The sequence below is a fragment of the Podarcis erhardii genome (genome assembly GCF_964252035.2).
Source record: "Podarcis erhardii genome assembly, chromosome: 9".
NCBI lineage: Eukaryota > Metazoa > Chordata > Lepidosauria > Squamata > Lacertidae > Podarcis > Podarcis erhardii.
The window spans coordinates 38,323,242-38,337,938 of NC_138512.1; the positions used below are offsets into that span (position 1 = coordinate 38,323,242).

Below are 14,697 nucleotides of genomic sequence, written 5' to 3' on the forward strand. Positions count from 1 at the left end.
TCCTGCTAGGGACAGCTTTTCTATTTATGTTGAGTTGAAAACATCAAAGCATCTACATATATTACACACAGAGACATATTACATTCAGTATCCTTTTGTCAACCAGCGTTCCAGTAAGATGCCTTCTGATGTTGTGTATTTGGCATTCTCAGAGGCCACTGCAGTCATAATTTCACACAAACACACCATGATTGCAATTTAAAATAAAAACAGTTATGCTATAGTGATTATGCTATTACTACCTTAAATTTGTATGCAAGATAAAGCACTGGAAGGATAATATAACCATAATAATTATATGTTTTATGCATGTTTCTCACTGCTTGCTTACAATAGTCTAAAAATCATAATTCTGTGACATAAAATTAACTCTTACTAGCTAGTTCATAACAAATATCACACTGTTTAAATTTTAAACAAGTGAAAATACTGCCACAAATAATTAAAGTAATTCCGTAAGTCCCTCCCCTCCAGCTTCCATTCCACTTTGTGTTTCAACACCTTCTGTATTTTAGGAACGTGTGGTTTCTATAGTATCTTTAGGTGCAACTAATATAGAGCAGAATCAAAATAATCTGTTTTATAACAGTACCCCTTACAATATTACAAATTTATTATTACGCCTTACAAATATTCAGCTTGTATCAGAGCCATTATCTACAAACTTCTGCTTCAAAATGCAACAGCTAAAAAGTAAGATAGAGACACTGGTTGGGTAATGGATATTAAATGAGGACATAAATGGAGAATGTTCTGTTCAATGTGAGTACTTTATCATTTCTGTATGTCATATACTGATACCACATGACGACTTCTAACAACAAAATACACCACCACAGGGAATGAATTATTATTTTTTTAAGGTAAAAACTGAAATGCAAGTAATGGTGATGTCACTAGGCTCTATCTACATTCAGTTTGTGTGATTTTAACTGAAGGTAAACTGTGTATCATATAGTGTAACAGAATGGATGCAGCACAAATTTAGCAACAGCAAACTAGTATTAAAACATTAGTTACACTCCAAAGGGGGGAGGGTGTAAAGGGTTAGAGGACCATACACATAAGTTACAATACCTGCTGTTTAGTGCATTCCTGTGAGCCAAAATGAAATGAATGCCATATAGGAGGAAAGGAAAAGATGAACATTATCAGAGATGCTCAAAACATATAGTACTATTATGAAACTAATGCTATTATGTAAGGAAGGTTCTTAAATGGACTTATGAGTTTGGTGTAGATACTCTCCCTGACCCATATGGCCACTTAACATACAACAGTATAATAGCAGCATTGCTAGTATTTGTCAAGCACTTTCCTTTAAAACATAACATATATTCACTTCTCTGTCATTATGTACACTAGTCTTTGAAACACAGTCAGCTGATCACATACTATCTCAATCAGTATATCTACATATTATAACCCTAAAAGAAACTATAACACTGTAAAGAAATTCATATTTTATTTGGCAGCCATGTTTTCCTGCCTTGATATGTATAGCACAAAAGGGAAGACTTGCATCTCTAAACTCTCTGTGGGTACATATGAGAAAACCATATCTAAAATGAGGTTCTTTGCATGTTCCTACCATGTGTTTGGAGAGGCACGTCTTCCCACAAACTGATTAACTTTGAGTAATGGGAACATATGATCATAAATTAACATTTTCCTTTTAGTCATTCATAAAACTGATGTATGCCATATTAGTACACCACAAATCAACTTATTAGATTTCAGTAAATTGTTCATAATAAAATTACAATGAAAGCTGGGATTACATCAAAACCTGAAAAATCAAGCCTTCTGTCATACAAGCAAAACACCTAAGTATTGAAGAATCTCACAAGACATCTAAGAAAAAACTTGGACAATTAACAAGAGACATAGTTAAACCTTTAGGTGCTAACAGTTGCAGGTGGAATTGTAGACGGAAATTGACAAGAATTTTTTAATTCTTAATTAAATTAACTCCTAATTTTTAGGAAAGGAAACAGTGGGAAATCCTGAGTACTTTAAAATCCGAGAGAGCACATGAAGTATCTCAAATGGCTATGTACTCCTGAGGCTTTATATTGTGAGGAACTCTGAGTTCCTGCAGAGTTAATCACAAACACTAAAGAATAGCTCACATAGTCATTTTGGGAGACTTTTATTCCCTGCATGAAGAACTGTATTCCATATCACCTCAGGAATACAATTATGTGAAGATAAATCATGTGAACTAGCAATATATAGGGAGATGCTGGTTCCCTTTTCATAACATTGTGAAATGTTTCTGGTTTGTCAAGTCTTCCAGTGAAACTATATTTTTTGAGGTGCTTATGGTAGTTTTAAATGTTTGTTTTCCTTGATTGTATACCTCTCTGGAGCTTTGAGAAAAGAACTATTAAAATACTTGTTAAATATGCAACACAGCCTCAATATACGTGATTGTGAGGATTTTTTGTTGCCACACAACAACACTGAGTATTATTATTTATAGAAATATGGTGGCACTGCCTTTTGCTCCTCAAGGCAATTCAGATTAACAAAACAAATTCTTAATATTAGAAAAAAGTGAAAGCAACAAAACTACAATAAAAACAAAGTAAGAAACAAATATAACTTATGAGCTGAAACTCATTAAAAGCCTGATGAAATAAAAATGTATTGACTGCCACACAAAAACCATTTATGATGCGGCCAGTCAAGCCTCTATCAGGAGAAAGCTACACAGATAAGGAAAGGCCCAATCTCACATTACCATTACCCTTGGTGGCAGAATAGAACAGGGCTTCAGATGACGACTGATAGGCATCTTCATGCAGAAGGATACAGTCCCAAGAAGGACACTCTGGTCCCAAGACATTTATAATTTTATAGGTATGTGTAAATGTCGTAATTCCCCATACAATTATGTACTAGAATACTGTTTGCATAATGGAAAGTGCTAATATGAATAGCACTGGTGCCAAATTAGTTCCAGCAATGTGCAGCTGATAGTGTGAATTAGTAAGAAACAATACTTGATGATGATGATGATTTTGATAATGATAATAATAATAATAAATGTTTTAATGAAACATCCATCTTAAGCACTTAGGCACACAGAACACAAATATGGGTTTCTTCTATTTTGAAAATCAGTGTTCGCAATTTTGTAATTCTACGCTACAGTGATGAACTGTGAAGACTTTTCTCCATCAGTCTCAGAATGCAGAATAATTATAATTTGAAGGCTAAAGCAATATAGACATAATGCTCTCTCAGATGATAAAGGCATGGTGTAGATTTGTTAGAACAATTTGATATTAGTCACATCAGTATAAACAACCCGCTCTGGTCTACTTCTCATGCTGAGAAGAGATAAAGCAAAATAATGGTCTAAATAGATTATAGTGCTTCAAGGAGAAGTGGCTATTCACAGAACTTAATGTTTCAGTGATTGGTTTATTGATGTCTTTTAAACTAAATAAAGTCAGCAGAATTATCTATTACAGAGATCAAATTTGAATAAAGTATTTTAAGCTGGCATTTTGAAGCTGATCTGCTCCAAAAGCGGTATTTCTAAACTATTCCAATGACTCTTAACTACAAGTTCAGTTTCTTCTTTATAGCGACTAAAGGATCTCCTGCACATGAAATTTTAAGAAAGGCATATTGTGGCCATGTGAATCTTTCACAAATTGAGAATGAGCATTTGGCAACTGCTAATATTCAAATTTGTTACACTATCAAAATAATTTGGATGGCTTACCGTGTGATAACCTCTAGGTAACGGTGGTTTCCCTACAGGATAAGCATCCACAGTGTCAATAATTGTTTGTCTTTCTCCTTTTTGATTTATTTTCCTAAATCTCCGTCGAGATTGTCTATGAGATGCCTGTCGCTGGAAATATTCTTCATTTTCATCCATATAATCCACCTGATAAAAAGGCATATTTAATAGCAAAAAATTACATTTTGTAATATGATAAAAATAAATAAGGTTATGGATGGCCTCTTCTCTGCTACAATTAGAAAGCACGGGGATTCATTTCAGTTTGAGATAGAACACATGAAATGGTACTCTCACAGAAATCAGCAGTAAGTAGTTATAAAACTTTCTGCTTTTTCCACAGTAGAAGCTATTCCTACATAGTGAGAATGAGCTGGCATAATTATTAAGACAATTACTCAGCTGACATTCATATATTCTACAACTGACCTAATGTGCGTGTGCACACCTGTGTATTTAGAAGCGTCTGTTTTTTACTCTCTCACACAGAAAGCTAGTTTATTACTGGGGAGAAAAAAAGAACATTTCTGAAGGAAGCGAACTTGAAGCTTTCCGGCTGATCTCAATAAGCCATTGGGGAGCTACCCCTCCCATCCTGTGGGAGCCAGCTCTTCTAAAACACAGCATCCTATTTCCTCTAAAGCAAGCAAAATTTTAAAAAGAAAAAAGAAAGATTTAAAGGAAAACTGCACAAGGGTACTATAATAATGTCAACTCCCACAAAAGAAATCTTCTGATACACACCTACAACAAGTATTGTATTTTGCATCTTGCACACAGCCGTTTCTATTTTGGAGATGGTAGAAATCTGGATGCTCAGCTGCTAAGGTAACACTGTATTTGATAAGGCTCTGAGCTATGACAAAGCATGCAACAACTATTTTATAAACAACTCGGTGCCAGTTCTGAATGCTACTGCAAGTATTGTGTAAAGTAGTATTAGCTGCAATACTGTGTTGTGAGGCTCTACACCCACTGCTTGAAATATGGAAGAGGGGTAATGCCCTTGTTTCATATGGTGATTAATCCAATTATAGCAGGAAGAGCGGAAATCAGTCACCAAAAGGAAGTATTTAAAAATGTAAATGTTCCCTATACGTAGTGACAAGAATTTTTACTTAGAATTTGTAGAGTTGGAAGGTGCCATGAGGGTCATCTAGTCCAACCCAAAACATTTCGCTTTACAAAACAAAAGCAAAAAACCACCAAAAACAATAAGGTGCAAAGCAATTATGTAATGGATTTTGAAATGCCTGAAAGGGGGGGGGGGAGGTCTTGAAGGAAATTGAATGATCAGACTAGACCAACCTGAAAAGTAGGTTGTATAGCTTCCTAAAAGGTCACTTTGTGAATCTGCTAGTAGATATATTAATTGTGTGCTCAGAAGGCCTATGTAAGAAAGTTCCTTTGCACAAAAATGAATTTATTTGCTCTGCTGGCCACTAAATTAGATATTCTGGCAGTATCTCCAGGTGTGTTGCTAAATCCAGCTATCTTAAAGAAATCTTTAAAAATTTATACAAAACTAGGATTCCTTATTCAACACTGAATTTTAATCTGTATAACAGATAAAATATAGTTATCCTGTATGCATACCTATTGTACACATCATGACTTGGATTCTAAGGCAAGTTAACTTAAGAAAGTTCACGGGAAGAAAGTTTCCCATACCCTCATTCCCTCTGCAGCCACTTGCGCCTAAAGAAACTTGTTCAGACAACTGGGGGTGTGGGCTCCTCCTGAGCAACATGGGATGGGATCTAGAGAGCTGTCCAGCACCGTTCTATATAGTTCAGGACACACCCACCCTTTCTAGACAGGTTTTTCAAGGGTTGCAGGTGGATGCAGGAGACAGGAGTTCTAGAATCATAAACTGCAGAGTTGGAAGGGACATAGAACTTTCTTTCCATGGTCTTCCTTAAATTAACCTATTTTAAAACCCAAGCAACTAACTCGTTTTAAAGATGGCAAATGATACACTTCTCAAATACATAATTGTACATTTCCTTAACACAGACATTCATCTAGTTATGCTTACCACAATCATTTCAGATGGCTCTAGAACAATGCATTCACAGCCACGTCTGAAGCTTCCTGCAGAACGTTTGCCAAAACTGAAAGAGGACAGAAAATACTTTGAGCAAAACCAAGTCTATAAAGCTACAGTTTTAAAATTTAATGCTACGCACATGACAAAACCACATTTTCAATCAAGTTTCGTCTTCTTCTGAGGCAGTATCAGGGGTGGGAGTGTATTGACAATACAAATTAGACTTAAAGGCTGCTTAAAATTTATGGGATTCTTCATTTTGTATTTTTGGCACACATGTTTCATAGTAGAAATTTGTCCCATTACTTTCTCCAATACTATACTGTTGACTACTAAGGCACATGGATCCAAATGTAAAATGTAAGACATTAGAACCACTCTTAAAATAGAAAAACTCAAAACGTTTATTCTCACCTCTGCACAAATTTTGCTTGTACTGATAAAATGCAAGTCACTTGTAAAAATCTGTTAAACCACTAAGTACCTGTCTTTATATAGCCGAAATGTCAATAATTAGAAACTGCTATACTTGCTCAGCATCACAATGACGTTATGCTAGCATTACGAGGACTATATTACACAGCAATCACTGTAGTAGAAAGGCAGTTTCTGGTTACTGGAGAAAAATGTTCGTAATCTTTGCCACTCCCTTTTTCTCTCAACCTGAATCCATCTGTGCCTCACGATATATGTGGAATTTCAGGTCTTTCAGCTCCAGAGCAGGAGTTCTCAAACCTTGTAGCCCCGGGGCCCACTTCAGATGGCTGAAAATTACTGAGGTCAGTCAGTGACAAAATGGTGGCGCAGGAGCAGAAGCAGTTACAAAATAGTGGGCAAGTTTGACAATCAACTGGCAATAATGGACATCACTTTCTACTAATATGTCATCAATCTTTGGAAATGTGTAAATTCTTCACCACTGTGTTTTCCTTGCGGTGAGCAGTTCCATTGATTAACTTTCTTCAAGCCAAGCACAGAAATTTGCTATGGAGGTATTGTGACTGAGTATCCCCATTTTAGGCAGAATTTGCTGATCTGATGAAGGTGGCTTTTTCTTTTCCCTTCCTACCCCCACTTGCCTCCCATCTTCTGTAGTTTCCATTCACCTTTTACATTCAACTTGAACCTTACTCTCCTCCAACTGCTAATAGTGTCTTTCATCCCTCCTCTCTGGTTTTTTATATTCACTTCTTCCTCCTACAACACCTTTCCTTCCTTATCCCTTTCATTTCTATTTCCTGTTTGCTGTACTATTTTTTTTTTAATTAACATTCATGGTGAATATTAACATTTTAGCTTCCTTCCTAATTTCCTTCAACACTTCCTGTGGTGGTTTCTCCTCAGAGGAAGAGAACTTCCTTTCCCTTTTCTTTCTTCATTGAACTCTTCTCCCTGCCACCATTGCTCCAGCTAGCGCTGGAATCAGCTGAAGGCTATGTCATGACTTGGGGCCAGGGAAGGCAAGTGAAGAGGCACTGGACAGGCTATGGCACTGAAGCCCACTTGAACATTGCCTAAAGCCCACTGGTGCATCCTGGCCCACTGTCGAGAAACAATGCTCCGCAACCACACTTCTTTGCTCATGGCATTCACCTTCCCACTTTCCATCCTTAAGTCAGCAATTTTAATTGATTAAATCAATTAAGTTATTGCACTCATACTACGAAGGCTGAATTTAGATTATCAATGAGAGCCTCTAGGTCAGGGTTACCTAAATGCCAGAGTACAAAGTTGTCAAACCTGAATTTTTAGGAATGTAAATGAAATAAAGTCAAGAAATGTCAATATATAATCAAGATTTATTAATCATCAAACAACATTACTAAGAATCATCTTATTAAATACAGAGATCCCACACTGGCAAGGGAGGTGCACTCTGTATAAGTCAATTCCCTTTATTTATGAGGCTCGCCATTCCTAATTAATTTTTGCACTATAACTTGTGAACTCCTTTTCCACCATAGGCCCTTTTCAAAGCATGCTTTTGACTCCATGCTCTTTATTCTCCCCATGCGGTCCCACTGGTCAAATGGGGTCGCTCTTCACAGCACAAATGAAAAGCAGCATTATCATGCAAGAGACCACCTTGAGATTGGTCACGTAAGCCAAATCATCATCATCATCATCATCACCATTTTATTATTTATACACCGCCTATCTGACTGGTGTAGTAAAATTGTATCACACAGAGGGAAGGGAATAAACAGTCTTGGTATAGTAATTCTGTTGTCGTCCCGGTACTGGGATTGCCCGGGGTGTCTGTGTGTTCCTGCTCCCATGGGAAAGCATTAATTGATCCCTTGTAACAGTTCTACCTTTACCTCTAATCCTACAAGCCCATGAAACTTATTTGATTCCCAATTTGAATAGGTCAGCTGTCTTGAGGTGGAAGTGCAGGCTCCTTAAACAAACCATGCTTTGTGGTGGGAACTGAATGATATTTCACCACCTTAAGTGATCAAGAGATCAGTTAAAATTACACCTGAAAATTATATGTCAGCTAAATTATGCAGCAGTTTATACAGATATTCACTGCTGAAATTAATCTGCAGGGACTCCAACATTTATTTTTGCATTTAGACTGAGAGTATGCTGAGTGCACAGACGGATAGAAGTATCATAATTTTTCTTTGGGACTCTGATTCAAAGGCTGACTAGGAATGCCATGGGGAACAGACAGCAGCAAGAATGCTATGTCATGAGACAGGATGACCTAATTCTGCATCACCTCATCCCCCGTCCTGGGTAGACAGTCAGACTTAACCCATGGCACCAATTAGGAATTAAGGAATGCTGGGAAGAAATGCAAGAGTAGAACCTCTCCCACTCTCAGAAATCTCCCTCTCCCATAGGACCCTATTCCTAAAATGACCATATTCCTTCTTGTTATCTCTTAGCACCTTTCAATACTATTGACCATTGTATTCTCAAGAGGTTCTGTGAGTTAGGAATCAGAGCCATGACATCATGGTGGTTTTGCTCCAAGCTGCAGGGATGTTTCCAGAGAATGGCACAGGGAATTCCAAACTCTGCAGCATTCCATTTATTTAAGGGCTTTATGCACTGCTTCTCACTATATGTCTCAAAGACATTTTCAAAAAAATATATACAATACACAAAACTGATACCGTAGATTAAAAGATCAAGAAAGAGAACCATTAAAACAACTTTAATAATACAAACAGCCTGGCATCTGAAACTTAGCAAGGACAGTGCTGCCTGATTTCTAATGGAGGAAGTTCCATAGAGTTGGGCACACTACACTTAAAGCACAACTTCTGGTTGTCATGAGACATCCTTTTGGTCCATGGGGGAAGGGAGTGTCATTAATAGTGCTCCCATCCAGTTACGCTGTGGCATCCTGCAAGATTTAATCTTGTCCCACATGCTATTTAACATCAGTATGAAGCTGCCAAGAGCAGTCATCCAGAGATCTGGGGCTCATTGCCACCAATATGCAGATGATACCCAGGTCTATTTCTCTATGCCATTAGAACCAGATGAAGCTGTTTTATGCTAAACCACTCCCTGGGGGCAGGGGTTGAATGAGGTCAATAACTTAGGCTGAAACCTGGCACGAGAGGTTGATATATGGTTCTTGTATACAGGAATTAAATGAATGGTGTGCTCTTGATGATATCTCTCTCTCTCTCTCTCTCTCTCTCTCTCTCTCTCTCACACACACACACACACAGTGTGTGTGTCATAGCAAGGGGTGCCTATTTCCAGCTCCGGCTGATACACCACTTACAACTGTTTCTGGACTGGGATGGACTTGCCTTGGTGGCTCATGTTAAGAGTACTGTAATGTAATCTCTGTAGGGCTACCCTTGAAGTCAATCCAGAAACTATAGCAAGAGCAGAACTCAACCTCCAGAGGGCTGACTGCTCCACCTGTTGTGATGGTGCAATGGCACTTTTTCACTCTGGCACCATTGGGCCGGCCCCCACTTAAATATAGTGCAACCACCTCACAGTACACCAGTTACACAAATTTCTACAAATTACCTCAGATTATCTAGTGGGGGACTTGTGTGAGGGAAAACTTCATAATTTGGAGTCTCAGGCAGGATTTGATCAAACAAAGATTTTATTAAACAAAGGAAGTTTATGACACAAAGCGGGTAAAACAAAGGATACTTCAGGTTATAATGTTATTTCAGGTAACCGTTCACCTAATAATATTGATACTAAATCTAACTGATGTTATGGACTTCTAATCAAGCACAACTTCTTTTAAACTTCAGTTGCTTGTGTTCAGTTACTTCGCTTCAGGTAGATGCTACAGGTTTGTTTTGTTTTGTTAGACTAAAGGGTAAATGCTCAGCTTATTTCCAGTTCTTTCACTTCAGTTCTTTCTCAGTTGCACAGCTGTTGCCGCTTAATACTTTGGTTCTTAAACAAGGTGGTACTTCCTGTCAGTTACACACCCCTTTGACAACCCTACTCCTGAGCTACTCCAAGTAACAGGCCCAAGGGATCACCATACCCCTATTAGCTGGTTTCGGAGTCTTCTCTTTTTGTAGCAGAATCTCTCCCCTCCTGACTGGAATAAGACCTAAGTAGACTGTATCTTTACAGCTTCTACTTCTCCTGGCTCGGCCTCAGCCTCCCAGTTAATTCCTGGCCTATTACTCTCACAGGACACCACACACTGTCCTTCACACTAAGCTCAGAGACTCCTTTCTGTAACTTTTGATATATTCCTCAGATGTTTCTACCCAGAACCAACTCTCTCCCCTCTCACTCCCTATCTCCCAACCTGAAACCTGTCTCTCCAAATCCTCTCCTTTTCAACTCCCTCTCCTGGAACCCCGGCCAATCAAAAGCTGCCATTCATTAACCATTTACTGGCAGGGGAAAAGAAAAAGAAAACACTTGGTGACCCAACCTGCCCAGCAAAACAAACTTTTCCGTCACACCTGTGCATATTACATATGTTTTGCAGGATCTGCGTGGGCCACCACTTTGTTAGTAGGCTCAATTCAAGGTGTTAATACTGACATAATAAAGCCCTGAACACCTTTTCCCTGTATAAATGGGGGGGGGGGAGAGGGGAAGGCTTTCACTGATACAGGGCTTCTATGAAGTGGCACCCTTACTGTGGAACACCCTCTCTCTAGATGCAAAGATGACTCTTACGCTTTGGGGCTTCTAACATCCAGTTGAGACTTATTTGTTAGCACAGGCCTCTGGTGGAAACTGAATGTTCAAGGTCCTGTTACTACTGTAACAAAGAACTGGTTTGAGGATCATAGAAAGTGTACTCTTTCACTGTTGGTTTTAACACTTTGATAATGCTTTTTTATTTGTGTGTGTTGTGTTCTGATTTATATAACATTTTGTAAGCCACTCTGGGATCTACTATTGATGAAAGAAGTTTGAAAGTTCAATGAATGAGTAGAGAAATAACAACAATAATGGAGCAACATTGTTGCCTTCATTTTTTTACTCTTTTTTGGGGGTGGGGGGTGCTGTCATGAACCGCTCGTGTACTTAAAAAGTTTACCATTACAACACCACTGAAAGTTGCACATGCTTTCATAGTACTATATCTTGGCATATCTTCTCCTATTACACTATCTCAGTCTGGCACAGATAACACAACAACCTAGACTAAAGCAGACTCAAAACAAAGCTTACCTCACCTTTTCCAGAACAGATTCATACAGTACAGCCATTTGGCATTGAAGTAAGCCCTCTTAAAAATATGCTTACAATGGACAGAATCAAAGCATTCCTAACTGGCTGGAAAAATGGAAGTCGCTTCACTTGTATAGTTAATTTTATTATAATATTCACTTAAGAAGAAAATGCTCCATATGGTTCTATAAAAAGTAAATGGTTTCCAAGGGAACAAACATACTTGCTCTACTAATTGTTCTGAATATAAAATATGCTCTCAAGCTATACTGTTTCCAAAACCTAATTTAAAGGCATGGCTGAAAGCATGTTCTCTCTTACCTCTTAAGACTGAAATCATATACACACCTACTAGGGAATAAATCCAATTCAAACACCGGGAGGGGGGTCCTACTTCACAGTAGACGTGCATCGGATTGCACTGAAAGTTCATTCACTACCTTTAAGTGGTCTGGTTCACCTAATGTGGCCAGACTTTATATGCCATCATGCCAGGTCAGGATATGAAGCTTTATAAAAAACAAAAAATGGCCCTAGAAGTTATATTTATTTACAAAGAAAACTGCTTGATAAAACAGTATTAATTATAGGGCCACAGTTGTGGTCCAATGTTAAGAACAAGTGGGCTACATTTCATTCTGCCATTTATTTTTGTTCCTGTGGCTGAGGGCGGACGCAAATAATGTTTCATTCATTCTGCCATTATAATGAGAAATCAGAGAAGGGTGGGATCTATGCCTTATAGTTCAGTTGACTGATTTGAAACTTGGCAGTATAGGGGAAGGTATGCAGGGCTGTTTTAAGCATATGCAGCGCTGGGGTGCAAAGATCCACCCAGCACACAGACACCCCCGGTTTCCCAGTCCCAGGAGGGCGGAGCCGGTCGGCCTCCTCAGCGTCTTGCTGGCTCAGTCACCCCCAAACTCACAGCACAGAGCCACCCGCAGCAGAAGAGCCCGTCGCGGCGCTCCAACCGATGGGCAGGCTCTTCCTCGGACTCAACTCTCAGGCCCCGGACTCTCGGCCTGGCTCCCCTGAGAGCCTGGCACCCAGGTGCCCTTCACCCCTAGCATCTATAGGTAAGACAGCCCTGAAGGTATGTTTAAGGATGGTCCATATCCAAGTTGGTAAATAATTGATGAGAAATGATTTATTTTGAATGAGTTAAAAGTTTATAAGGGACTCTGGCAAGTTGACAGGTGTTCTGTGTTTTCCTTCCATAGGCTTTGCGGGGTGCTTTTTTCTGCAGAAAGATGTATCCAATTATACCATGTGTTTTGGAAAACTGGTTTTCTTCTGTTGTACAGAAGTGATGTGTCTGTCCCAGTGAACAAACAAATCTGTGAGTAGGATCCATACCTTTGCCCCCTTCAGCCATCCAGCACCAAGGTACTTGTGAAGCTGAAACTAACCACAGGGTAGGATACCACACCATATTAATAATGCGTGTTTGGGGTGTGGCCCTTAACAGCCATAATTTCCTGGCATTTTGAAGCCTGAGTTAACATGGGAACTCTTTAACACAGTATGTTAAACCAAAAGGTGTTTTTTAATGTTGCTGCTGTTTTTTTCATTTTACAAATCATGTCAGAAAAGCATAATCCTCTCTTCTGTCTGTTCAGCAGAACAATGACCTGCATAGAAACCAGGTTTTACTACTGTATTTGTTTAGCAGTCAGAATTACATCATGAAAAATTATTATAACAATTGTAAAAAGGATGCCAAAACATCAGCTGCACTCTAAATACAGAAAGAGAATCAAACGTTTCTGATTCAAGTATAGAAAATGTTTGCTGGCAATACTTTTTATCTGCATATTTGAAACAAGACAGAAAGCTACTACTGTACAGAAAACTGCATTTGTTGTCTCCAAGCTATGCAAACCCTTAACAATATTTTTTAAAACACTCGTTATTTAGAAGCACCAAAAAGAGTAGGGGAGTAACAAAATATGCTGAGAACATGCACACACATGAGCAAATTGGAGACAAAAAGACAATCTGTGCAATTTTCCTATGTTAATTAAAAATACCATGACATCAACAGGCCAGAGGAACTTTCTCCATCCAAGTGTTCTATTCACAAACATCCACATTGTCAGATATGCTATAATACACACTGGCAAGTAATTCAAAATTTTCAACAAAAAAGTTACAGTATTCATTATTACTCCCTTGCCCTTGCTGGGCCTCTACATTCCTAGTTTTCATGTCCAACTTCACTTCAGTGGAATGTTATTCATCATGAGAATAAATGCTGCAAATGTTGCGCCAATACCAAAAAAATAAATAAATCCTGGTGAATCCAAGGTTTATTTAGCATATTCAAAATGCATTAACCACCTTCTGTGGTTTTAACTCCCAGGTCCGAGTTTGACATTCCAACCACTACATCACACTGGCTTCCTAAAGTACTTCTGCTATGGGGCAGCTATATAAATTTAAAAGGTAAATAAATATGGGGAAAGCAAAATGTCACTTAGAGAAGGATCTCAAATATTTCCCTTGAAGCTTGAATTTGTTTAATTCTGGATTGTTTTATTTGATGGTTTGATGTGTTGTATATTGCTTTGATTTTTTTTCTTTAAAATATAATGCAGAATAGAAATGAAAGGAATAATATTAATAATAACAACTAATTCCATTGCAGCAGCAACAACAACAAAATGACACCTAGACAATCTGCTGTAGCGACCATAATCTAGATGTAAGGTGTCATCTGGCGATTAGCTTATATATCTGAATTTCTAACACTGATAATGAGTCAAATGTGACCCTGAGCCCAAAATTCATTAATGCCCCACCCACCAGTTCTGTAGGGGCGGAGTAGGTATGCTTCCAATCTATGCATTAAATAACATATAATATTTTATGCCATAAGACTGTTAACCATAAACACCACACCATGGACAATACATATGGATCAAATAGAAGGATCTTAAGCCAAATACAAGGCAAGGATTTACTTCACAGGTGAAGGGAAACCAAATTACAAAAACTATAACAGGAGCTGCAGGGCAGAGGAGATGTTAATACTTTCAGACACCTGTGTGAGCTTCCACATCTCTGGTGAAGAAAGAATGTTCATGAAAGAGTAAGCATTTCTATCTCATCTAGAACCACCAGCATTATGAACTCACTTGTTTAAACAAAACAAATTCCTTCCAGTAGCACCTTAAAGACCAACTAAGTCAGTTCTTGGTATGAGCTTTCGTGTGCATGCACACTTCTTCAGATACCTGAA

At 38.4% G+C, this 14,697-nt stretch overlaps 1 protein-coding gene across 4 annotated transcripts in view; it reads right to left on the bottom strand.

The window, feature by feature from the left end:
- Positions 1 to 14,697, bottom strand: part of RAPGEF2 (Rap guanine nucleotide exchange factor 2) — a 157,749-nt gene that overhangs the window by 72,435 nt on the left and 70,617 nt on the right. For 3 of the 4 annotated variants that reach the window (XM_081875204.1, XM_081875202.1, XM_081875205.1), the window contains exons 5-7: positions 5,799 to 5,874; positions 3,740 to 3,907; positions 1,078 to 1,095 (exon numbers count right to left, since the gene is read on the bottom strand). In XM_081875204.1, coding sequence (XP_081731330.1) covers positions 1,078 to 1,095; positions 3,740 to 3,907; positions 5,799 to 5,874 — 262 coding nt within the window. The remainder of the gene's footprint in view (positions 1 to 1,077; positions 1,096 to 3,739; positions 3,908 to 5,798; positions 5,875 to 14,697) is intronic. The other variant, XM_081875203.1, reaches the window with a different exon arrangement.